The sequence below is a fragment of the Dendrobates tinctorius genome, unplaced genomic scaffold, assembly GCF_039654945.1.
Source record: "Dendrobates tinctorius isolate UK_male_01 unplaced genomic scaffold, ASM3965494v1 ptg000003l, whole genome shotgun sequence".
Lineage (NCBI taxonomy): Eukaryota > Metazoa > Chordata > Amphibia > Anura > Dendrobatidae > Dendrobates > Dendrobates tinctorius.
Genome location: NW_027361671.1, coordinates 84,271,245 through 84,297,810, shown reverse-complemented (window position 1 = coordinate 84,297,810; position 26,566 = coordinate 84,271,245). Strand labels below are relative to the sequence as shown.

General features: G+C 46.9%; 3 protein-coding genes across 3 annotated transcripts in view; 1 reads left to right on the top strand and 2 right to left on the bottom strand.

Moving 5' to 3' along the window:
* Positions 1-1,831: 1,831 nt before the first annotated feature.
* On the bottom strand, positions 1,832-10,494 carry LOC141065347 (uncharacterized). Its single transcript, XM_073557818.1, has 2 exons — positions 3,715-10,494; positions 1,832-3,634 (listed from the first exon to the last, which is right to left on the bottom strand). The coding sequence occupies exon 1, from the start codon at positions 7,110-7,112 to the stop codon at positions 5,886-5,888; it is 1,227 nt and encodes a 408-aa protein (XP_073413919.1). The 5' UTR covers positions 7,113-10,494; the 3' UTR covers positions 1,832-3,634; positions 3,715-5,885.
* A 99-nt stretch (positions 10,495-10,593) lies between these two features.
* Positions 10,594-25,653, bottom strand: LYRM7 (LYR motif containing 7). Its single transcript, XM_073557932.1, has 5 exons — positions 25,518-25,653; positions 22,322-22,394; positions 19,883-19,953; positions 12,432-12,513; positions 10,594-10,896 (listed from the first exon to the last, which is right to left on the bottom strand). Exons 1-5 carry the CDS (start codon positions 25,533-25,535, stop codon positions 10,832-10,834), a joined length of 309 nt encoding a protein of 102 aa, XP_073414033.1. The 5' UTR covers positions 25,536-25,653; the 3' UTR covers positions 10,594-10,831.
* Positions 25,654-25,709: 56 nt separating this feature from the next.
* Positions 25,710-26,566, top strand: part of HINT1 (histidine triad nucleotide binding protein 1) — a 31,103-nt gene continuing 30,246 nt past the window's right edge. Inside the window, exon 1 of the mRNA XM_073557928.1 lies at positions 25,710-25,937. Coding sequence (XP_073414029.1) covers positions 25,716-25,937 — 222 coding nt within the window. The 5' untranslated portion in view covers positions 25,710-25,715. The remainder of the gene's footprint in view (positions 25,938-26,566) is intronic.

Below are 26,566 nucleotides of genomic sequence, written 5' to 3'. Positions count from 1 at the left end.
CAGGATGATTTTTGTTATCACGTGTTAATAAAGCAATAAAGGTGGTAAAAATGGTGTTGACTTTCTTTTGTAAACAATGATGTAAAACAACGATGGCGTTCTGTTCGGGACAGATTTAACAAATTCCTTGTCAGCTGTCAAAAAAGTGGCGCATCCCCAACCAGCAGAACATTTCCATACTTTCAAGAGCTTCAATTTCTCATCTCCAGCCGGACATTGCGAAGGTAAGTTCACCCAAAAAAAAAAACCTCATTCAAACAGTTTTCTTTATTTGCATTACTTCTCGGTTATAGAAATTTGACATCTTTTAATTTTATGAAATGCTTAGCACACTGATGGTTCCAGTTAGTCCTTGGAAATTGTCTTCCACCTGTCTTTGTCGGAGTTTCCACAGATGCTTAGCACTTGTTGGCCATTTTGCCTTCACTCTGCGGGCCCACCTCAACCCACACCATCTCGATTGGGTTCAGGTCTGGTGACTGTGGAGGCCAGGTCATCTGGCGTAGCACCCCATCAGTCTACAATAAATTCAGACATGTGGCGTAGCTTCTCCCAATACTGCATGTTTAGCTGCCATTTGTTGGCGCTGATTGACAGCAAAGATAATTTGCACTGTGTATATATAGCATGCACTGATTACAAATGAGTGAAATACAAACATGCGTTATAATCATGCAATGGAAAATGGGGCACCGCAGTTGTCATCAAATGTTTTTGGAGTTGGCCAAACAGTTGGTCAGAATAAAATATGTAATTTTTAATCCTCATTTTTTTCTTTTTTCTCTCCACACCACTCAAGGGAACATAATTCAAAACGTCGAAGATTCAGAAGATGGAGCAGGGTCTTGTGAGGCAGGTGACATCTCGGCACCATGTAGTAACACCCCTTCTGATGTAGCCCCATCTTCATCAGCTGCAGGAACATCTGTTTCTGCAGCTGATGAACCATCGGGTTCCTCAGAAGCTTGTGTAGCCACTGCCTTTCCGGTGTCTGGAGAGCCGAGCAAGAAAAGAAACAAAAAAAAACACATTGACACCACCTTAAAGGCATCCTCGGATACACTGGATTTGATTAGAAAGACGACGAGCGAGGATGAGTTCGATTTCTTTGGCATGACAATTGCCAGTAAAATTCGAGCCTTGACACCGGGGAGGCAGTCTATATTAATGACAATGGTGCAGATGTCAATCACTGCTTTACAGGATCCTGCTCCCATAGCATCGTACAGTAATATTTTAATGGGCGTTTTTAACCTGTTCCGACCAACACCACCCACCCAACAGCAGCGGCCGGTGGAGTACAGGCCACCAAATAACAACACAAATTACTTTAACCACTCTGACTCAGGCAGCTCCCAGGCCAACTATCCCTATACCCCTGAGTACCATTATCTCCCCTAATTGTTACCGTCAATGGTCTACATAATATTTGTTAAAATAACTAGACATGTTGTCTGTTTCTAACACCTTGGCCGCTTCAACACAATAATCCCAACAAAAATTTGTGTTGGCTAAAAATGTTAGGTTTGTGGTTGTTCAAATCTAATAATATTTTGCTGTATTTCTGGTTTTTCGATGCCAACAATGTCCTTGAATTTATATATTGTTTTCTAAATAAAAAATAATGTATTTATAATGTGTTTTTTTTTGGGACAGATTAATGTAAATGCAGTGATCTCTGCCTGTCATGTGTCGAGAATCACAGGACTATGGGCTGGAGGACCAAAAAGGTGGTTGATGCAGCAGAAACTGTAGGATTTCCAGCCAATGTACTGTGTGTAGGCTTTGAAGAAGGAAAATTAGGTGAAATAAATCAAACACACACCGTCAATACAGAATCAACTTTTTTTTTATTGATTAATAAAACAATTTTTGTTGACATTTTTTGAAAAAGTTTTTCATTACAACTTGAGTGGTCCTTTCTTTTGTGACACTCTGTTCCTCCATCTTTCAGTGCTGGTCAGGCTGCCCAACACCAGCACAGGAGTATTGCCAATGCAGGGCACGTTCGGGACTCATAAAATAGTCAGTAAAGGTTTCTCTCACACGCACACCAGAGTTGGATGGTCTTCCCAGACACACGTTGCGCAGCTGATTACATTGTGGCTGCTGGTACTCCAAATCTACCTCTGAGCTGTACTCCCGAGCATAGTTATGGAGTAGACAGCAGGCCTTAATCACAGCGTCAACGGTGTCTGTATCCAACTGGATGGCAGTGTGAAAGATCCTCCACTGACTAGTCATGATCCCGAAGGTGCATTCCACATATCTGCGTGCACGACTCAGCCGATAATTAAAAATCCTCCGCTGGTCATCCAGTCCCCTTCGTGGGTATGGGCGCAGCAGGGTTGTCGTTAAGGGAAACGCCTCATCCGATACCATCACAAAGGGCACTGGATCTGTGGAACCCGGCAAAGGTCTTGGGGCTGGGAGCGTTCCGCCATCTTGAAGAATTTGCTGACCAATCTGTGATGATCGCAACACCCGAGAATCCCCAGTACTACCATAGGCACCAACATCAATGGCAACAAATTTGTAATGTGCATCAGCCACCACCATCAGGACCACAGAAAAATACTTCTTATAATTAAAGAAGCGTGATCCTGATCGTGGTGGCTGCTGAACCCTCACATGTTTACCATCAACTGCACCTATGCAGTTTGGGAAATTGGCCACAGACTGAAAGCCTGCTGCGACCTGCAGCCAAGTCTCCTCGGTTGGGGAAGGCATCACCATGGGCTGCAATTTCTGCCAGATCACGTTACATGTGCACCTCACAATTTGAGAGATGGTGGATTTACCAACTCTAAATTGGAGGTGTAGGGATGTATAGCTCTCTCCTGTGGCCAAAAATCTGCAAAGAAAAAGACAACCAATATTAGAAACGTTCGCAAAACATGTTATTAAACATGTTTAACATATTACCATTTAAGAGACTACATGAAAAAACGTTACAAAGATATCCATGTCCATCTATGTGTGAGTGTTTGTGCAGATATGTCAACCGTCTGCTGACTATGCAGTGTATCATTCCACATGGATGGCTGCCAGGGAAGAAGTGCAACATGAAGCAAAGACACAGTGTTAGGTAATTACGGAAAAGCCCATTCTTCACTGATGTCAATCAAATACAGTAAAGAAGGGGACAATGATGGCTGCATCTTCATCACCTGATGCCAGGAAACAGCGCTTTATGCAGCACTTCTTAACCTGTGCAATGCCTGTCACACAGAGGGCATCAATGTGTGTTGGCTGTGTCCACGTGTGCGTGACACTTTGTCATCCGTGCAAGTGTTTGAAATCAGACATGTCATCGTTTTTGGGAAACGGGCCACAAAAACACGCTGACATGCAGCAAAGCATTAATTGGAGTGGGTGTACGTGTGTGAGTGTCTCGGGTACCTGTCAAAAGTAACATTAAAAGGACCTGACACACTGACGTGTGAAAGAGCCTCAATCACATACAAACAAAAAACTATATACTTAGCGCAAGGTGATGAGCAGCCTTTCCTCAGCAGTGATCGCCTTCCTCCTTATGGTATCCGCAAAGGTCAGATGTGGTGCCAATATATGTAACAATTGGTCAAATGCCGGGATGGACAGCCGACAAAACAAGATGAATTTGTCAGGAAAGCTGAAATGATATCATGACAAACATTTTAAATTCATGATGATAATATTTGAAGAAACGGATTAAAGATATTTTGAACTTACCGCCTCAAATCTTGGTAAAGGACATAAAAATGGCCCTTCTCCTGTCGCTCAGCTACAAGTGGGTGCACCCACATTCGTCTGTCCCTCTTCCTCCTTCGTCGCTCCTGCAACTAAAATACAAATAAATGTTAAGAAAAAACAAAGAGGCAATGTGCACACATTGCATATTAGCTGGCCAAACTTCAGCACAATTTAAGAAACTCGCACCGCTGCCTATTCTGCATCTGTCCTAAAAACAGCATGTTCCCAAAAATAAAAAGTAATGTCCCCCACTAGACAAAACGGCACTCACGGCATGTTCGGCTCCAAATTTGTTTTAAAACAGTGATCTTAGAAGACGTAACGGTTGCCAGAACACGATGTAATGAGACCTAATTAGCACATACCATTATGGCAACTGAACGGAAGATGCCGTCAGCGTGGTGATCGGCTCAAAGGACTACGTAGTCCGACGGAGGATGAGTATATCACTGTTTTTTTTTTTTTTAATATATATTGGTTACCAGATTAATTTATCCTGGTCTGGAACACAGTAACCACTACTCCAGACCATGGGTACCATCCGCACATAAAGCAGTAAATTAACAAGTGATGGTTTCCACTCCTATGGCAGCATTATTGGCACCATTATGAAAAAACTTCAGATGCTGAATATTTTGCCACTACCATAGGAGTGCATAGGAAGCAATTTTGTAAAAAACCTTAAGCATAACATTAAAATACATGTGTCTAGGTCATCAGGGCGCACACCCGTTACATGCGCAAGGCCCCAAACCAATGATTAACGCATGCAAGCACTATACCCTGCGCCCGCCATGTTAACGATAGGGAAGCATTGCAGATGCGACCTATAGCGCATGATGTGCTGCGCAATAAAACGTAATGTGAAACCAGCCTTACCTCCTCTCTGTGGCGATTAATGTTTTGCAGCATAAACCACATCAAAAGGATTCGATATGGCCTGCGGAGCAGGCACCGCTGTGTGATCTGGTTCTCGGCCATCGGGGCAGTATACTGGGCGCTTGAATGCTGGATGTTTGTGCTCATACTTGCTTTTGGCTAGCAAAATGGAGAATGGTGGGGGTTGGCCAAGGAAATGACATCACCTTCCTTTTTTTTTTCCTCATTCAAGTTGCCGTAACTTTATGTATGTTGTTTGCTTTGCAAAGCGCAGTCAAAACTGCATCAAAAACCGCACTAAAAAACCGCAGGAAAACCGCATAAAAAAAAACGCATCTAAATTGCAAAAACCGCACAAAAAATAGGTATTAGATGTTTCCAGGAGTCCATCCTGACAGCACCATGGAGGACGTCCTCCTCCTCCTTACAGGGACAGGAAAACACTCAAGAGGTTAAAAGGTCATGTCCCACCCCCTCTCCCTCAGTGATTTAACAAGTACCACAAGGTGGATGATGCTAGTAACAGTTTAATGAAACAATCATATTACAGCATATGACATAACATAATACAACATAGTATAACATAACAGGGAGGGAACTACTCGTGCTGTCAGGATGGACTCCTGGAAACATCCTTACCGGTAGGTCTAATACCTATTTTCCAGGACGTCCACCTGACAGCACCATGGAGAGTACCAAAGCACCTCCTCAGGGTGGGATTACCGCCTGGAGAACCTTTCTCCCAAATGCGGTCTGTTGACCAGCTAACACATCAAGCTTGTAGTGCTTGCAGAATGTATTAAGATTGGTCCAGGTTGCTGCTCTACAGATTTGATCAACCGACGCCCCCGCCCGTTCGGCCCATGAGGCCGATACTGCCCTCGTAGAGTGGGCTTTTATGGAATTTGGCGGGTTGGCGCCTTCAGCTTGGTAGGCGTCCGAGATTACTGAGGTAATCCAGCGCGCGATGGACGCCTTAGAGGCCCTCTTCCCCTTATTTCTACCCCCAAAGAGGATGAACAGGTTCGGGTCGATGCGCCAGCTATTGGTGGCCTCTAGGTAGTCTATAACTGCGCGCCTCACATCCAGCGAGTGAAGACGCTGCTCCTTCTTATTACGGGAATTATCACAGAAGGATGGTAACACTACCTCCTGATTTAGATTTTTTGGAGAGGCTACCTTTGGGGTAAATGCCGGGTCTAGTCTTAAGATTATACGGTCCTCTCTTATCTGGAGATATGGGTCCTTAGTGGACAGGGCCTGGATCTCCCCTATTCTTTTAAACGAGTGAGAGCAGAGATGGTTTTCTCATCGAGAGCGTAGGGGTCTGTACAGAGAAACCAAAGTACCAGGCCTAGGTCCCAAGGCGAGGTGAGCTGCCTAATCGTGGGGCGCAGGCGCTGTGTGGCTCTTATAAATCTTATTACCCAGGGATGTGAAGCTAAATCGAAGAAGGCGCTCAAGGCTGAAACCTGAACCTTTAGAGTGCTGGGCTTAAGGCCTTTATTAAAGCCTGCCTGCAAAAAGCTTAGTATGTTAGGGAGGTCAGGGGCGCCTGCCACAAGATCGGACCTGCCACCCTCCAGACAGAATCTTTTCCATATTTTTCGATAGATTGCGGATGTCACCGGTTTCCTACTGGCCTGTAAGGTGGATATGACCTGATCCGACAGTCCCTTTGCCTTCAGGATGTCCCTCTCAGGATCCAAGCCGACAGGTGGAGTCTTGCTGGGTCCGGGTGGCGGATCGGGCCCTGGTGGATGATGTCCTTCCACAGGGGTAGTTCGACTGGATTTTCTACTGCCATGGCTCCTAGAAGGGGAAACCAGCTTCTCCTCTGCCAATATGGCACGATCAACATCACTCTTGCGTGGTCTTCGCGTATCTTCCTGAGCACTGCCGGTATAAGAGCCAGTGGTGGGAACGCATAAGAGAGGGATTCTCCCCAAGTCTGACTCAGGGCGTCTACGCCTTCCGGGTGGTCCGTCGGATTCAGGGAGTAGAACCTGGGGACCTTCGAGTTCTTCCGGCTTGCGAAAAGATCTATCGTGGGGGTCCCCCAACGCTGAAAAAGGTGGTCGAAGATTTCCATGTTCAGTTCCCATTCTGTCGGGTAGATCTGTTGTCTGCTCAAGTAGTCTTCCACTTCGTTCTGGGAACCTTCTAAGTGTACTGCGGTCACTGATCGGACTGTTCGTTCTGCCCACGTGAATATTTTTCCCGCCAGGGCCTGTAGTGGTTGATGTCTGGTCCCTCCCTGGTGCTTCAGGAATGCCACTGCCGTTGTATTGTCGGATAATATGCGGACATGACGATTCTTTAGTACCGACTGGTTTCTCCGCAATGCTTCCCAAACCGCAAAGAGCTCTCTGAAATTGGAGGATCTGGTCCTGATGCCTGCTGGCCATTTCCCCTGGAAGATCTTCCCTTCTATGTGGGCTCCCCATCCCCACGCACTGGCGTCTGTGGTGACTACCACGTATGGAGAGGTTGTCCATTGTACGCCCACCTGAAGGTTTCTGGACTGTGTCCACCACCGCAGGGACTCCTTCACTCGTTCTGGCAGCCTTAGGGGTCTGTCTAGCGACGCCTGACTTCTGTTCCACCTTGCGAGGATTTCTTTCTGTAACAACCTCGAGTGGAATTGGGCCCAACGGACACACTGGATGCAGGCTGTCATGAGGCCCAAGACTTCAATTGCCTCTCTTATGGAACATTGACGCCTCAACAGGTCTCTGGTTCTGGCCTGAACAGTCTTCTGCTTCTGCTCGGGTAGCCAGGATATTCTGTTGGCTGAGTCTAGGAGGACTCAGAGGAATACTTTTCTGGTGTCTGGCCTGAGGTCCGACTTCTCCCAGTTGATCACCCAGCCAAGGAACTCCATTATGGTATTTGCTCGAATTCTGTCACGAATGAGCGCTTCTTTGGATCTTGCCACCAGCAGGAAGTCGTCCAGGTATGGAATGATCACAATACCCTGATCTCTTAGGTAGGCCACCACCTCTACTACCAATTTTGTAAAGATTCTGGGAGCTGAGGCCAACCCGAATGGAAGACACTGGAACTGGAAGTGGCAGGTCCGGGCTGGTAAACTGACCGCGAACCTTAGAAGGCTCTGGGATGAGGGATGGATAGGGACCTGGTAGTATGCCTTTTTTTAGGTCTAGGGTGCACATAACGGCGTCCTTGTCTATTAGGGGGATTGCGGATCGGATCGATTCCATCCGGAATCTCTTGTATCTGACCCAGGCATTTAGTGGTCTCAGGTTTATGATGGTACGGGCCTCGCCGGATGGTTTTGTGATTGAAAACAGGGAAGAGTAGTGCCCTCTCCCTCTTTCCGTCGGGGGAACTGGTATTATGACCTCTGAGTTTACCATGTCCTGAAGGTCCGACCACATTGCGGAGTCCTCCAGGACGACAGTGGGGGCAATATATCTGTCGGGGGGAGGTGAATAGAGCTCTATACTGTAGCCTTCCGCGATGGTTCTGAGAACCCATGGATTGTGGGTAACTCGGGACCAGTTTGCTGCGAAGTGGCGAAGTCTCCCCCCAACACCCATGGCGTCATTGCCTCCTCGATCTAGATGTTGATGTGAATGAGGGACCCCTGTTCCTCCCGTCTTGGCTGAAGGAGCCCTTATAGGAGCTTCTATTGGACTTTGCGCGACCCCTGAATTCCGTCTGCCTTCTGAAGGAGCCTCTCCGAAAGGACTGGGGCCGCCTGGGTTTTTCCTCTGGGAACCCTTTATTTTTATTGGACACTAGCTCTAGGATGTTATCTAGGGCTGGACCAAATACCCTCAGGCCCGAGAAGGGGATGGCGCATAGCTTTGTTTTAGAAGCGTTATCCCCCGACCAGGATTTAAGCCAGACTGCTCTCCGGGCGGCATTAGAGAGGGAGCTGTTTCTGGCTGCAAACCTTACTGATTCAGCCGACGTATCCGACAGGAACACCGTGGCTGATTTCATGAGAGGAAGTGATGCTAGGATCTCTGATCTAGGGGTCTTGTTGGTTAGGTGTTCCTCCAACTGCCCCATCCACAAAAACATAGACCTGGCCACTGAGGTGGCTGCTATGTTGGCCCTAATCAGAGCCGCCGACGTCTCCCAAGTTCTTTTTAGCAAGACGTCCGCCTTCCGATCCATCGGGTCTCGGAGACCTGACGAGTCCTCGAATGGGATGGCCGTCTTTTTGGTAACCTTGGCGACTGGGACATCTATTTTAGGGACTTCCTCCCATGCCCGTGTTTCCTCGGGATCAAAAGGCAGTCTATTTTTAAAGTCTCGGGAGAGTATCAACCGACGCTCTGCCTCTTTCCACTCTTCCTGGACCATTGTTTTGATGTGTTCACTTACGGGGAACACTACCTGTTTCCGGGCCACGAGTCCTCCAAACATTAAGTCCTGTCTGGACTGTGGTTTAGGGACTTCCTCTATTTGCATAGTATTTCTGACTGCCTGGACAAGCTCGTCCGTGTCCTCCAGTCTGAACAGGTACTTCCTGCTCTGATCCTGTCTATCCCCGGGATCTCGCCTTCTTCCTCCTGGTCTGAATCCCGGAAGTCGGACTCCTCGCTAGGGCTTGCTTCCGACACTGGGTCTGCTTCCCACCTTGGACGCTTGCGATTTGGCCCTGGGCTGGGACTGACGCCGCGTGAGGCCGGCTGTGGAGGCCTGAACTTCCTCCCTTATCAGCAATCTCATTTCGGAAAGGAGGGATGGCTGTTCCTCGCCTATGACCCTTGAGGTACAGGGTCCGCATAGGGTCTTGCTATAGGTGTCTGGCAGCTTTACACTGCATACGGGGCATCGGACCGATTTGGAGGTGGCTTTTGCCGGGTCCTTCACCGAGGGGGATTCTGCCGGGGTTCCCTTCTCCTAATAATACAGAAGGGGCACCTACTCAGATCTGGGCTGTGAGGATGGGTGGGGGAGGGTGGTCTGCGCTATGCGCACTTACCCCTCCACCTGCTGGAGCGTTGCCTTCCATTCTGGCACGATTCTGCCGAGCGCTGTGGATCTCAGGAGCGCGCGCCCGGGATTCAAAAGCCGGCGTTTGACGTCACCGGATGTGACGCATGACCTCCGCGATAGGCCGCCTCCTCCACTTCCTGCCCGGGCTCCTGCGCGCGACCGCGCTCTCCTCCGGTGCCCGCTCAGACCGCCGCTTGCAGGGAACTGCCCCCCGCCTGCTCTGGCGGTCTGTTGGCGCCTTCCAGCGCTGACCCCTCCGTTGGAGCCATCCTGCAGGTGCATGGCCCGCCGCCTGCAGGGGCCCACCTGTCATGGCGCTGCTGCGCCCATCCTTCTGCCGGTGCCCGCTCGGCCAGCCACCTGCGGGGAGCCGACCCTCGCCTGTTATGGAGGTGCGTCCTGGAGCCGAGAGCCTCCCACAGGGAGGAACGGCTCCCTCCAGGAGCGTCGTCCTGTTCCTGGCCTTTGGAGCAGAGGGACTCCCCCATCGGAGAGTTTCGGCCCCGGGACCTCTTGACAGGGGAAGGCTTGGACTGGCCGCACGATCCCCTGAGCCCCTCCGGTAAGTCTCTTGTGTGTCCCTCCTTGCAGGGACAGGAAAAAACACTGAGGGAGAGGGGGTGGGACATGACCTTTTAACCTCTTGTGTGTTTTCCTGTCCCTGTAAGGAGGAGGAGGACGTCCTCCATGGTGATGTCAGGTGGACGTCCTGGAAAACCGCACTTGCGCTTTCTAGCGATACATGCGGTTTTTAGTGGTGAAAAAAACCGCACCAAAATCCGCAACGTGTGCACACAGCCTAAGAAACCAGAGTGCAATGACGCTCACCACCACCGGGGGGGAAACTTAGAACAGACGAAACCACAGTGCAATAATCCTAATGGCCACCGGGGGCAAAAACCCACCTTAGATTGTCCATAGTGCACAACCTCTGACTTCTACAGGTAATAAGACATTATGGAGCAGATCATGTAGAGTTTATCTTATGATGCTAAAACAGAATTATCATAAAATTTAAATATTTTATTCACAGTACAATAATTTACAAGAAGTTTATGAAAAATGGGCTTTGTTCATAACAAATGAGAATGACCCTGACATCAAAGCAGTTTTTACCAAAAGCAACCAAATCAAATTTGCACATTCTGCATTTATGCCACAAGGCCTCTCCCCTTTGAATGAAGTGCAACCAAAAGCTGAAAAAGCTGGCGATAAAGGTTAAAAACTTGGAGCTCAGGTGTCATTTCTTAGGCGCATCACAGTATGGCATATTGTCTAGGAGGACCTCTTCTCTTGGCTGCAGAACTGGGAAAAAAAACAAACACAAGTTAGTATTTATTTTGGGAAGTAGGAAAATACATTTTCAGTTATTTTAGGAGTAATGTGTATTTAAAGGGGATAGGTACTTTCTGGCCAAATTTCTAAAATGCCCCGCTTAACTGATTTATTCAGTCAAACATAACTATCACTCATCTCTGTGCTGCTGTCATGACCTCTGCTGCCCACCGATCAGTGGACATAAGATGGAGTCAGTGGTGTGGAGGTGACGGCTTCCCTAGATCCATGCAAGTCTGCACAGAAAAGCAAGAAAGCATTCAGCAAATACAAGACATTCTGCTGGATGAGGATGGAGCTAGGGAAGCCGTAACAGGATTATCTATGTGATGACTGTCATATTGGTTGCTTTCAATTCAGAATGACGTCCTTCATGGAAAAAAAAAAAAAAAAAAGATGAGAAAAAGCCCACTGGAGTATGATGTGCCTCATTCATAAGGACTGGGCTCCAGCGCCTGTCAAAAATGTTGTGGGTTTATTGTATAAAAACAGAATGCATTTTGGGGGCGGGGGGCACGGGTAACCTCTCCTTCACATAAAAAAAATAATTTTTTTTATATATAGAATTGATTATTATGCAAAATGTGTTAATCTACACCATTTTTACGACCAGCGCTTTGCTCACTTTTTTTTTAAAATTTTGTTTCCAATTTACAATTGTGCCTGTAGACACAAAGAGCATGTCTTCTTTTCTAACGATCTGGACACATTTCATCCGGACATGTGTTACCGCTCTTCATTCCCATTGTTGAGCCTTTACAGTTATGGTGTGTGCACACGCTGCGGATTCTTCCGCGGTTCCGTAGCGGATTTGGCCGCTGTGGAACCGCAGCAGTTATGGTGTACAGTACCATAATATCCTATGGATATTAAAAACCGCAGTGCAGACGATGCGGATTTTTCCGCGCGGTTTTCCTGCGGTGTCTATTCTTTCTGCGGATTCCGCTGCGGTTTGCCATCTCCTCCATTGTGGAGATGAAAAACCGCAGGGCAAAACTGCAGGCCAATCTACAGGTAAAACCGCAGGTCTTTTGACCTGGAGATTTACCTGCGGATTTTACAAAATCCGAGCGGCCAAATCCGCACCCCAATCCGCAGCGTGTGCACATACCCTTATCGTATATGCCCTGTGTAAACCATATTCCCTACGTTGTTCTTGGTCTTTATCTATCCAGCTCTTCTCTAATTTAGAATAAGGCGCACTCGTCATAGTAAATTAGGTGCGTCTTATGCACTATAGTTTAAGGCTATTCTAGCAAGGGGATGGGGCACGGCAAGCTAAACCGATCTCTGTTGTAAACTATGGTAAATTTGTCAGACTACATGAAGCCCTGTCCCCTTCCCATTAAAGTCCACCAGCTTTCTAGAAACGCAAATGTTGCAAATTATTATGGAAATATGTCATGCGCTGTAGTGTGCTACAGAAAAAAACAAAAACAGAAAACTAACATGGGGTGATTGATACATTTCTTAGTGCTCCTCTAGAAAAACATAGGAACACGTACCTATTGTATTAGAGTCAGTGTGAACCCCTTGGATAACTGTTGTCCTCAACAAAACTTCAACATCTTGTCCAATTTTTATCAGCTAGAAAAAAAATAAATAAAGTTTCAGACAAGCGTAAAGCATTTAATTTACCATTTTCAAAACTGTTTCACTGTGGTATATACAAGTGCTGTAAGGGGAGTGTAATAGCAGATGATGGCCTATTGTTACACGTTTTCACCTTAACCATTTTTTTGATAATTTGTCTATTTTTAGATCACTATAATATCAATATTAATAATACAACTTGCATTTTCACACTAAGCCTAATATTAGACTCATTTATTGTTCAGACTTTTCAGCAGGCTTATCATTACAGACAGCAGAATTCTTTACAGTTAGAGCAGTCAGACTGTGGAGTGCCCGACCACAAGAGGTAGTGATGGCAGACACAAACAGCTTTTAAAATAGGGCTGGACGATTTCCTCAATACACATAACATTGTTGGTTATAGTTAATTTAGAGACAAAAAATCAATTGGTTGAGAAAAGTTGAACTTGATGGACCTAGGTCTTATTTTCAACCTATGGAACTATGTAACAAAGGATCTGCCATTTTACAACAGGTGACATCATAGACCACCTCTTCCCCATCCTTACATACCAGTGAACCTCTTCTGTAGAAGTGAATGAGTCAAGGTCGGTGTATTCATGCCAATGTTCATATGGCTGATGTACAAAACAGGAAGGCTTATTGCCATTTGTTAACGCCGCAAGAATTCTAACGAAAAAAAATATATAAAATTATATTTGCCGTGTATAAGCTGTGTTTTCCAGGACATTTTTTTGTGCTGAAAACAGCCCCCTTGGCTTATACAAGAGTCATTGTCCCAGAAAGACGGCGGGGGGAGTGGTGGGTCACAGAGGCAGGAGCTGGCGGCTGCGGCTAAAGCCTTTGCCCGCTGCTAAAGAGAAATGAATATTCATTGCGCTGACAGTGAATATTCATTTCTCTTATATAGCGCGCACAATTACAGCTGCAGCCGGGCTAGCACAGGAGCCCGCTCATTAAAGTAATGAATATTCACCTCTCTCCACTCCCATAGGCCAGGACTGAATATTCATTACGTTAATGAGCGGGGACACGTGATCGCTCGGCTGGACGAGCTGCTGGCACGGGAACAAGATGCTGCAAGGGCGCTCAGAGAAGGTAGGTAGGATGTTTTTTTTTTTTTTTTTTTATAGGAACCATGCATACAAGGGCAGGGACGGGGAGCCATGCATACAAGTACAGGGATGAGGGGATATTGCATACCCGGGTTATACTCGAGTCAATAAGTTTTTCTTGGCAAAATTAGGTGCCTGGGCTTATACACGAGTATATACAGTAATTTTAATTTAAAGAAAACCCAAGACAAAATCTTTTACAATTTTTCTTTTAGTATTCACCGGTAATAGCATGTTAATTTGGCCACATCATGTAATACTGGCTGCAAAGCTAAATAAAATGTATGTTTTAATTTCTCAGCTCCTAGATGATATGTAACATTTAGGTGATCATTTATTACAATCCCACTTTGGTTTTACCAGAGATTTGTCCAAGTGGCATGTACTTCTTTACCTATACAAGGTTGACCAATTATGACAGCAAGTGTCATGAAGTGGAAAATATGCTTCTAGAAAGTCAGAAGAACATGCCTTCCCCAGTGAGACAATGATCTCAACTATGCTGTACTCTACATACTAGCTGTAAAGCATCATTACAAACAACTCCAGCTTTCATCTCACAGAAGTCAGTGTTGGGGTGGGAGGAACCAGCTGAGCTGATCGCCCTGTTAGGCCTCTTTCACACATCAGGTTTTCGCCGTCAGGCGCGATCCGGCGCTTTTGACAGAAACCGGATCCGGCGAAATGCAATGCCGGATCCGGTTTCCCCCCCATTGACTTGCATTTGCGCCGGATCGCGCCGGATGGCCATGCGTTTCATCCGGTTTTCGCCGGATCCGGCAATGTGTCGCGATCTGGCGTCTGGAAAAAACGGCTACTGTAACGTTTTTTGTCTCCGGCGAAAAAGCCGGACACGCCGGATCCGGCGCGTCCGGCTTTTTCACACAATGAAAGCCTATGAGCGCCGCAATGCGCCGGATCCGGTTTTTTGGTCTGAGCATGCTCAGTAGCTCTGCCCACAGGAGATATATAAAAGCAAGACAATGGGACCCTCAGCCACACCCAACATGCCACCCAAGCCAAGAACCAGGAGCAGGAGAAGGCAGCAGACATCTGCAGCAGCAGCACCATCAGCACCACCCCAAATGGAGCAGCAAATGGAACATGCTGAGGAGGGGAGTCCAGCAGCAGATGAGAGACGGTAATTATCAAATCCCCCATTCCTCCAAACTAGGGCCATGGATTATCAAGATATTCATTGGCCCTTTGTTTCTCTTTATTCAACAGCCGCCAAAGAGATGCAGCAGCAGCAGAAATGGCATCACTGGCAGCAGCAACAGCAGCAGCAATACCCACAGCCATGGAGTCTGGCCATCAACAGGACAGCACATCTTCTTCTGGGAGCCCTCCCTCGCATCGTCAGCGTTTGACGGTAAGTTTTTATTTCCAAAATCCATCATCTCTGTAATATATGTCTATTCATTGCCTTTTATTTCAAAACAGGAATCACAAGATGAAGAGGAGCTCCCAGAAGAAGAAGGAAGGGGTGGACAGACACCTGGAGTGGGCTCACAATTGGTAAGTTTTTTGCATCAAACGCAGAAACACAACATCACACTACACACAACACATAGAAAACAATGTTCTGCAGACCACACACAGCAAACAAATGCCTACATCCAAAGACATAACATTTTTTGTTTTTTTCTCTAGTCTTCCCAATCTGGTGCTCGGCCAAGAGGTCCTCGCAGTGCCTCCCAGGGTCGTCGGCGACAGCAACGCGGCGGTCACCAGCGTGTAAGTATAAATATTTTTGCTTTGTTTTTTTGCACTTTTTATTTCATTTCTTTTGTGGAGGCTAATTATGTTATTTTTGTCTTTTTCTTTAACAGCCTTCACAGCGTGCTCCCGACTCTGACGGTGAGGATGGAGGACTCGATGTGGACCACCTCATCGATCTCGTCAGACAAAGGGAGCCGCTCTGGAATATGGCTGACCGCCGCCACGCTGACCTTATCGTTACCCGACGACTCTGGGAGGAAATCTGTTCGCTCCTTGTGGGCCGCTGGGAGGACCTCGATGTTCGGGCCCAGATTAAAGAGCGTAAGTATATACAGTACCGGTTGCTTGATGTAAACCAGTGTTTCCCGAACTCCAGTCCTTGTGGTCCCCACGGATCATGTGTTCAGGATTTCTATTTACTATGGAAATCCTGAAAACATGACCCCTGGGGACCATGAGGACTGGAGTTTGTGAAACACTGATGTTGTATACTAACCACTCCTTTCTCGTTTCAGGGAACAGAATTGTGAATCGGTGGCGGTCTGTGAGGGATCGTTTCAAGAAGGAGTTCAATAAAGAGATGCGGGCCCCGAGTGGATCTGGAGGACGCAGGAGCAAGTACAAGTACGCACAAGCCCTGTCGTTCCTCCGGGAAACAATGCTCACCAGAAGGTAAATTTTACACACCACATGTGAAAAAAAATGTTAGATGTAACTTTTTTTTTTCAGCCAGGGCCATACCATGTCAGTATTTTAATTGTTTTTTTTTCCTCTTTATTCCACAGCACGGTGAGCAGCACTCGGGAGCCTGCATGATTGGACCCTTCTGAGGCGATCCCTGAGGAGACCGGCACCGAGGGACACTTCGACCGCCCCGGTACATCTGCACCTTCCCACACATTCGACCCATCTGTCCCATCCACCAGCACAGGAGCATCGTGGCCGCCTACATTACATGAAGCTGCTGGTGAGGAGATCGCTTTCCCTTTACCCCACCCTTCTGCCCCTGCCACCTCTAGTACACCTGCGGGTACTGGGCGGCAGCGGCAGAGGGGTCAGGAAAAGAGTTATGCGCAAGAGTTCTTGCATCTGAATGCATCTTTCCAGAACTGTCTAAAAGTCTTGTCAGAGCAAATCTCCGCAGGCTTTCAGCAGATCAACTGCAGCATTCTGGAGGTGAAGACACTTCTGCAAACCATGCATTCAGAAACAAGATTTTCGCCAAACCACACCTTTTTCAGGTCTGTTGTGGAGCGCATGGCAACACTATCTCCTACCCAGCAGATGCATGTAATGCATTCGTGCCACAGTGCTCTACAGCAGGTTACCTCCCAACCTCCACCTCCCACCACTGTAGTTCCTCCACCTGCACCCCCTCCAGCCACTTTCCATCCTCCCCCTCCTATTACATCTGCACCCCCTCCAGCCACTTTCCATCCTCCCCCTCCTATTACATCTGCACCCCCTCCAGCCACTTTCCATCCTCCCCCTCCTATTACATACCAGCAACCTCCCCAGTACCAGCAACCTCCCCAGTACCAGACATCTCCCCACTTCCAGCAACCTGCCCCGTACCAAACTCCTTCCCCGTACCAAACTCCTTCCCCGTACCAAACTCCTTCCCCGTACCAAACTCCTTCCCCGTACCAAACTCCTTCCCCGTACAACTTTCCATCAACATCATCTGCTCCTACAGTCCCTGCCCAACCCTCCACTCCACCGCCCACCACCTCTTCTGCCTCCAACATGTCCACCCATTCTGTAGCTTTTTCCACACCTTCACCTCTAACTGTTCCTTCCCCACCACGATCCCAGTCCTCTCTCCACACACCCAGTGTCGAAGTGTCCCGCAGCCCCTCCAGCAGTATTTCCACCCCACACTACACAGATTTGTAATGTGTGTTTTTTAATAAAAATGCCCATTGGGTTTAAAACCTTTATTAAAAAAGTTTTTTGCACTTTAAAAACATTTTACAAAAAAAAAAAAATTTTAAATAAAAGTTAAATTATCGTTTTACAATGGTTGTCTGTCTTTTCTTTCTGCGGCGAACTATGTTTAAAAAAAAGGTTAAATACAGGGTATTTCAAAGGTAAAAAGGTATTCAAAACCAGGTATATAACTGTGGGTAAATTTTAGCTTTTTGCCACAGTTGTGTTCCTGGTTGTGTTTGAAGCAAAGTATTTCACCTAAAAAGTGGTGTTTATTGTTGGTGATTTCCTACCAATGTACACAACTTTTGTTAAAAGGTGAAATACTTTGCATAAAACACAACCAGGTACACACCTGTGGCCTAAAGCTAAAAATAGTAGACCATGACAAGATAGCCAACTTGGTTGGCAAAGGTATATACTGTTGGTCCAGAAGGTACACAAGTTTGGTAGGGCACAAATCTTTCACACTCTGTCATCCTGCCAGTGTACTCTGCCTTGAGAGTCAATTTTAAAAACCGGATCCGGCGTAATCCGTCGAAAAACGGATAGAAAAATGGATGAACCGGATGAGACGGATCTGGTTTTGTCTGTCAAGAACAAGACGGATTCGGCAGAAAACCGGATCCGGCACATCAGGTTTTACAAAACATTTGCCGGATCCGGCATTCCGGCATGACGCCGGATCGCGCCTGACGCCGAAAACCTGATGTGTGAAAGTAGCCTTAGAGGAAAGATGCAGGGGTATTTGTATCGAACCTTCATTCTGCTTTACTCCCCTCCCTACTGACTGCTGAGTTGAAAGCTGGATGTGTTTGTAATCAAACTTAGTTCTGACAAACCACATAGTAGGTGCAGAAATGAGGAGAAAGCTTGTTCTTCTGACCTTTGGAGATGTGTTCTTTTCTTCACCTGCATGGCGAATGTAAGGCCGGGACACTTGAGAGAAACTCTGACAAGTCTTGCATATTAATACCCGGCAATGCCGCCGGTACTCGGGAGCGGAGAGTGCGGCTGCATATAAATACATGCAGCCGCATGCTCCTGGCTGAGTGCCGGGGCAGTGCCCGAGTTTCTCGCATGTGTGATCCCAGCCTTATTCTTTGACTGGTTTATCGCTTGACCAGTCAATCAGCTGGAGCAGGAGACCTGTTAACCCCTGGTGAAAGACTGGAAAAGCTGGCGGCGCCAGCCTAGTCTGGTGTCCGGATATGGTCTGGATATTTAAAGCATACTCTCTCTAGAACACTGAAGTGTTTTACATAAATATACACTGGACTAGAATTGTGCAGTCGAACTTTCATTCATTCATGCTGCCTCCATTCTGGGCAGCAAGAATCAGGTGACAGGTTTCCTTTAACTAAACCCTTATTTATGTAGCCTTCAGGGTTGGCAACTAAGCAGGTCATAAGACACTTGTCAGTCTACAGACATAACACTAAGGGTCCCGTTTCACATAGCGACGCACCAGCGATCCCGACAACGATACGACCTGGTAGGGATCGCTGGTGTGTCGCTACATGGTCGCTAGTAAGCTGCCAAACAGGCAGATCTCTTCAAAGACACACCAGCGATCCCGACAACGATGCGACCTGGTAAGGATCGCTGGTGCGTTGTCACACAGCAGCTATTCTGAACAATTCCAGCCTGCGTCCCTGAGTTCTGCGTCGTCAACGAGGTCGCTCGTCGGTGTCAAACACAGCGATGCATGCTGGCCAGCGGGACGCCGACGATGAAAAAATGGCCCAGGACATTCGAGCACGATCAGCGATATCCAGCGGGGGGGGCGGTCGCCGCTATGTGTCACATGTGGCGAGATCGCTGTTGCGTCACTAAATCGGTGACGCATCAATGATCTCGCTAGCGATCTCGCTATGTGAGATGGGGCCTTAAGGTTGGCTCAAAAAGAGGATAATAATCTTTATTTTTATATAGGGCTAACATTTTCCGCAGCACTTTACAGTTTGCACACATTAGCAAGATGCCGTTATCACATTGTTTTGGCCAACATATGCTTCATCTGTGTACTAAAATAGCATTTCTGAGAAAAATGCTCCCAAGACTACGATACATACAGTTTGCTGCTTCTACTAGACCGTACAAGAACTTCTAGAAACATGTTTTGCACACCCTGGGAAACATGTACCATAGGTTGAGAACTAGAGCCTAGAAGACAAAGGATGTCCTGGGGTGCACTTCAGACAAACTAAACTTAAAACATCTGAGCAATAGATACAGTTTACATTTTAAAAGTAACTTTTAGCAGGATTGATTACAGGATCACTATGGACCATGAGCTCTTGGCATTTTGATACAGAATTTATAAAGTCATAATTCTCCTGTAAGGAAACTACTGTGATTCATTATAATAGTTAGGAAAGGACATGAGCCGTCTAGTCACCGTTCACACTTTCGTAGTAGAATTTCATGGCTTATACTTGTGACATAAGGCTTTGACATATACAGTCATGGACAAAAGTTTTGAGACTTTGTGCAAACCAAAATTTCTGAGTTTTAAGATTTTTTTAGTCAGATGTTTTTGTGGTAAAACCTGCCATCTGACAACTCCGACTGATGAAATAAAGGGTCCTTACCTCAGATATTTTTTCAGGGGCACTCTCATTTCTATTCTTCCGGAATTCTTCATTGATTTTCTGCCTGGCAGCTGAAATATAAAACAGCCAATCTGTAAACTCAAGGAGTAAAGAAGAGGGGTAGTATCACTATCCAATTAGGGCATATTAACTTTATAAACACTAGAGCTAACGGCCACAAAGAAAAATGGCAGCCGCACAACACTGACAGACCAATCCTGTATATCCAGAAGCAACAAAACAAGCATCTGATTAATATTGCTTCTTTTTTGAGAAGGCATTAACAGCTATCATTGATAATGGAGTACATTTATTATAAGCAAATATTGAAAGGATTGTTTAAAAAAAAAAAATATGATCATATAACAAAAAAACCCACAAATGAAATTGCTAAAAAAGATCCTTGAATCTACATCGACCGAGGTCTACCACCGATTTATATTCATGTAAACCTTATTTTACCTGTGCTAAATAGTTGGACTTGTATTATGAGCCTTATCCAAGTCACGTCATTATGTTACATTTACAGTGACTTAAAAAAAGAATAAATCACTTACTGGTAATAGGATTTTCCATAGCCCATAACAGCACCACCTGAGAAAGGGGATCTGCCCATCAAGGACAGGAAACCTACAGAATAAAAAGGGCAGAACCTCTCCCCCGAATCAGTTGGATGGCAGAGCATGAGAGGACCTCAGTTAACACTTGAAGAATAGGCTTAACTAGTGGCCTCTCTCATCCATCTAGACAAAATACTCTTTGAAACTTTCATACCCTTCCTAGGACCAAGGAAGCAGATGAACTATTAATGATTCCTTTGCGATGGCCTTAAGGCTAAAACATTTTATCAGCCATTTTCTAACATCTAAAAATCTGATGCCCAGCGACTGCATAAAGGGAATGCTAAACAACAAGGCCTGAAGGTCACCCTAGGAGTAGATGTTAGGGCCACCAAGAGAATTGTTTCAACAAAGATTTTGACACAGAATCTATTGGTTCGAAAGCCGAGCGGGTCAGTGCCTCAAGCACCAGGTTCAAACCCCATGGTGGAATTTTTGGAGTAACAACTGGGTTTTATCTGTCACACGATGTTAAAGGGAACCTGTCACCCCCGGGACGTATATGACCTATTAATATGGGCATACAGGTAATAGAAATGTTACACTAGTCCTACCTGTATACCTCATATTAATGGTCTTGTGGAGAAATGTTATATTCTGTCTTTATGGTAATGATTTATTCCAGGCTCTGGGGTGTGCGGTGCTGTAAGAAATCCCTGCCTCCCATTATAATACTACCCCCTCCCATGCACGTCAGTTATGGCCCCGGAATCCTGCGCCCTGCACTCCCTCAGTGAAAGTTTCTTCAAAGAAAACATATTTTGGAGAGCTGGCTGAGGACTATGCGACTCAAATGACTAGTCGGAGTGAGGCCCCGGTGGCTTCTCCCCACCCATCTCCCTTAGACTGAAAGGCCTCTCAATATATACACACACATACAGGGATTGCCCCGTCTGTCAAGGGAAGGGGAAGAGGGTCGAAGCTGCAAGAAACTTGCCCTAAAATAGTTCATTTCGGATACATAGGTCTGGTTGGCTTTTCAAAATATGTTTACTCTGAAATGCCGCAGCCAGAGTCCGATTTGCGCTGCCCGTGATTTGGGTTAATGGGAGAGTTTGATCTGAAAAACAATCAGAATAGTGCGTGCGACGTACCCATGTCCTTATGTAAAAACAAGCAAACAAAAAACAGTCACGTGGACTAGCCCATTAGACCATTCGCTTGCATTTACTTCTGCCTAGACTGTTTGGCAAATGGACAAGAAAATACGCTTCTCTGAACGAGACCACCTTCTGACATGTGTCAATCAGAAATGTCAAAGCGAACGCTCTCTAGTTCAGTGTTCCCCAACTCCAGTCCTCAAGAGCCACCAGCAGGTCATGTTTTCAGGATTTCCCTTAGAATGGCACAGGTGAGATCTGCTCACCTGCACAGGCAATAACTCCACCACCTGGGCGATACTAAGGAAATCCTTACAACCGGACCATTGGTGGCTATAGAAGACTGGAGTTGCGGAATACTGCTCTAGTTGCATAAAATCAAGTCAAATCAAGGGAATCTCACTGTTGGAACATCCCACTAAAGCCAGTTTTACCAATCAATAACCCATAGATGTAACTCTACTAGACGGCATGTAATAGCACAAGAGAATCGAGGGGAGACGCTATGAAAATGTGTGGCATTGAGCCATAAAGATTGTACAGGCTTTTTATGACAGTGCAGTGGCCATGATCCATTTGTACATATTATTTTATTTATTCAGCTCCAACAAATTGCGCAGAACTTTATAATTATCCTTGGCGCAACTGTCGGTTTACTATGAAATCCACAAACGTGAACATAAGAGAAAACCATTGTGCATTCAGTAATTCCCGCTCACCGTCTAATGCCCGCACATCGTCCTGGAACACGTGTTGTCTTGTTCTGTGCAAGGTCTTGAAAAGCTTCAGAACCTGATAAATTTACAGGAAACAACAAGTCTGATCATTGTGGCTGGAAAAGCGTGGAGCCAATCACTGATTGGGTGGATCAAGGAAATGCTGTAGATATAATATATCTTGACTTCAGCAAAGCATTTGACAAAGTATCTCATACAATCCTTATTGAAAAAATGGCTAAGTATGGAATGGACAAGGCAACTGTTAGGTGGATTCATAACTGGCTTAGTGATCGCACCCAAAGAGTGGTCGTAAATGGCTGCACATCCAGTTGGAAGAATGTCTCAAGTGGTGTACCACAGGGCTCTGTCCTGGGCTCTGTATTGTTCAACATCTTTATCAACGATTTAGATGAAGGAATTGAGGGTAAACTGATTAAATTTGCTGATGACAGAAAGCTAGGAGGGATAGCTAATACTAGAGAAGAGAGAGGATTCAAAAAGATATAAATAAACTGGAGAAGTGGGCAGCAACTAACAGAATGGTTTTTAACAGGGAAAAATGCAAAGTACTACATCTGGGCAATAAAAATGAAAAAAGCATATACAGAATGGGAGGAATAGGGCTAAGCAACAGCACATGTGAAAAAGACTTGGGTATACTAATAGATCACAGACTGAATATGAGTCAACAGTGTGATGCAGCAGCAAAAAAGGCAAATGCAATTCTAGGATGTATTAACAGAAGCATACAGTCTAGATCACGTGAAGTCATTATTGCCCTCTACTCCTCTTTGGTCAGACCTCATCTGGAATATTGTGTCCAGTTTTGGGCACCACATTTTAAAAAAGACATCAACAAACTGGAGCAAGTTCAGAAAAGAGCAACCAGAATGGTGACCGGTCTGCAAACCCTGTCTTATGAGGAAAGGTTGCATAATTTGGGATTGTTTAGTTTGCAAAAGAGAAGACTTAATAGCTGTCTACAAATATCTAAAGGGCTGTCACATTGTAGAAGGATCAACTTTATTCTCATTTGCACAAGGAAAGACTAGAAGCAATGGGATGAAACTGAATGGGAGGAGACACAGATTAGATATTAGAAAAAACTTTTTGACAGTTAGAGTGATCAATGAGTGGAACAAGCTGCCACGAGAAGTGGTGAGTTCTCCTTCAATGGATGTCTTCAAACAGAGGCTGGACAGACATCTGTCTGGGATGATTTAGCGAATCCTGCTTTGAGCAGGGGGTTGGACCAGATGGCCCAGGAGGTCCCTTCCAACTCTGCGATTCTATGATTCTAATATTAGGCCAATGCAGGGTAACAAGCTGGCTACTCGCTCAAGCAGGTCCTTGCAGTAAACCCCCAGGAGCAGTGGTACAATACTGTGGCAAAATGCCCTTATTTACTATTACAAAAAGAACCTGCTCCAGGACCAATTCACACACTAATGTGTCATTTTATACCAAAAGTCTACAAATGCTGCTTTATGAATAAATCAGTCTCCTTCCCCCTCTAGAAGCTAAGAATGTAGTCCATTCTTCTCTCCATGCAAATAGAGGACATACTGGATATACTGTGTGACATCCAAAGTCTTCCTTAGGAAAGCAATGAAAATATAATGAGATACAACAGTAGAGACCACATACACGGTGTCTCCTACTTGTTACATAGCTTGTGCCCCTTATGAAGCATGATTTTTATAAAGACTGGTGGACAGAATGCTCGTCTTAATAAATCTCCTCCATTGAGTCACAAGAACAATACAACAATAGAGCACAATCATTTTTGCCCCCCAAAATTGATTGCGCCAATACTGCTACCTAAACACGGTACATGCTCAGTTAAGGACAAGAAATATACTCACTGGAGAACGGACAGGCAGTACAGCAATGTTAGGGTTAGCAGGGTGTTTGGCTGTTGCCTGTTAGTTGGGGGTATGAGGGGTTTGGGTGGGCAGCTTGATCAGACAGGTAGATGGTGACTGCACTTCAATGACATCAGAGTGCACACAATTTTTCACAGACTGACACAATGAGGAAATGTTTTTTCCCCCACATTCTCTATATCGGAGAGAATCGGATCATACACTGACCGGAGTGCGATTAGCAGAATTTGACCGATTTTTTCTTCAAGGAGAGACAACACGGTGGTGTGACCGCAGCCTTACACAGACACATGGCAGATGTCACATCCACAGCACATGTTGGGATATTGCCGGGGGACATCACCACCTGTGAGAATGAAGCCGTCACCAGTGAGGAGCTGGCAAGCATGTAAAAGACCCCAAACCTGCACTGCTGAGAGATAACGCAGCCACATACAGAGCCATCAATGGGCAGCACAATGCTAAGTCTCACGGCAGCACTGTGGAAAGGAAATGCATCCAGTCACCAGCCCCCCGCGCAGCCAGTCAGCAGCAGCCCCCCCCCGCGCAGCCAGTCAGCAGCAGCAGCCCCCGCGCAGCCAGTCAGCAGCCCCCCCCACGCAGCCAGTCAGCAGCCCCCCCCCGCGCAGCCAGTCAGCAGCAGCAGCCCCCGCGCAGCCAGTCAGCAGCCCCCCCCACGCAGCCAGTCAGCAGCCAGTCAGCAGCCAGTCAGCAGCCCCCCCCGCGCAGCCAGTCAGCAGCCCCCCCCGCGCAGCCAGTCAGCAGCCCCCCCCCCGCGCAGCCAGTCAGCAGCCCCCCCCACGCAGCCAGTCAGCAGCCCCCCCCCGCGCAGCCAGTCAGCAGCAGCAGCCCCCGCGCAGCCAGTCAGCAGCCCCCCCCACGCAGCCAGTCAGCAGCCAGTCAGCAGCCCCCCCCCGCGCAGCCAGTCAGCAGCCCCCCCCGCGCAGCCAGTCAGCAGCCCCCCCCCGCGCAGCCAGTCAGCAGCCCGCCGCGCATTCGCAGCTCATTAATATTCCGCCAGGGTGCGTGTCCGCTGAGCTAGCACAAACACTGCTGCTGCTGAGCCACTGTTGATCGGCTGCAACCGTCACTCTCCAGCTGGCATGGAGCCCATATTGGATGAGGAAATAGTTTTTTATTTTAATTGGGGTCTTGAAAAAACTCGTGCAGCCTGACAAAAAAAAAAAAGCAGCTGAATTAAACCAGTGACCCTTCATAAGCCTTCTACATATCTTCTCCCTCTATACTGGTCCTCCACCATGAGCCCACGCACGCCCCACACTACACACCGCCGTCAGGACACCGCTCACCTTCATTCTGCCATCCATGCCCCTCACATCCTCCACCAGCTCAGAAAACTCAAGCTTCTCACCAATCACAGCTCAGTGTAATAACCACGCCCCTCGTTGCGTCGTGTGCGTGGCTCGTCGGGCGTCATTTTAGAAAGGGGAAACTCATACACGTCCGCTTTATTTTCCAGACTTTCCCAATTCCAAAATGGAGGACAGATGCGCTCCCGTGACGACATTGGCCAGCGCCGACGTGTCGCAGGATTAGGAGCTGTTGGTTTCACCGCAGGCACGCCCCCGTGCTCTCTGTCAGTCACCCGGACTGCAGTCATGGCGGAGGAGATCAGCAAAGCCCAGGCGGCTCGTCCTGGGGGGGACACCATATTCGGGAAAATAATCCGTAAGGAAATCCCGGCCAAAATCTGCTATGAGGACGATCAAGTACGTGGCATGCAGCCGTGTGACGAGCAATCCTGGGGGTGCTGACAGACACGTGTCAGGTGTACGCAGCTGTCCGCGAGTGATGTGCGCATGGTCTGAGCCGTCACACTGGGTCACGTTCACACTCTGCAGAATTGTTGTAATTTCTGAAAATCCTCTGTTGTTTCATGCTGCTCTTGATGCAGGTTTGCTCCACAAAGCCTGAGCTCTGTGATGACTTGCATTAACCCTTTACAGTGGTATTCACAGACCACATCCTCCTGAGACAGGGGAGACCTTATCAATCTCTGGGATCCCACCGATCCTGAGCTTCTGATCAGAGGAGTGATCAATGATGAGCTCCATTCATTCTCTGTGACTGCTGGAGGCACCAGAGCGCAGCGGCTGGACTTCACCACTCCCATAAGAATGACTGTCCCAATTCAGGAGCTCGAGATCGGTGGGGTCCAAGCGGTCGGACCCCCAGTGATCTTATGCCCAGGAGAAATATCATGATCGTTTTTCAAATTTTTTATTTTTTAATTTTCCGCGTCTGTGGGTGAGCGGATCCAAATTCCGTGTATTACACTGAACATCACAGATGTGATATAAGGGCTGACTGCCGATTCACGCCGTGCTCCGAATAGGGC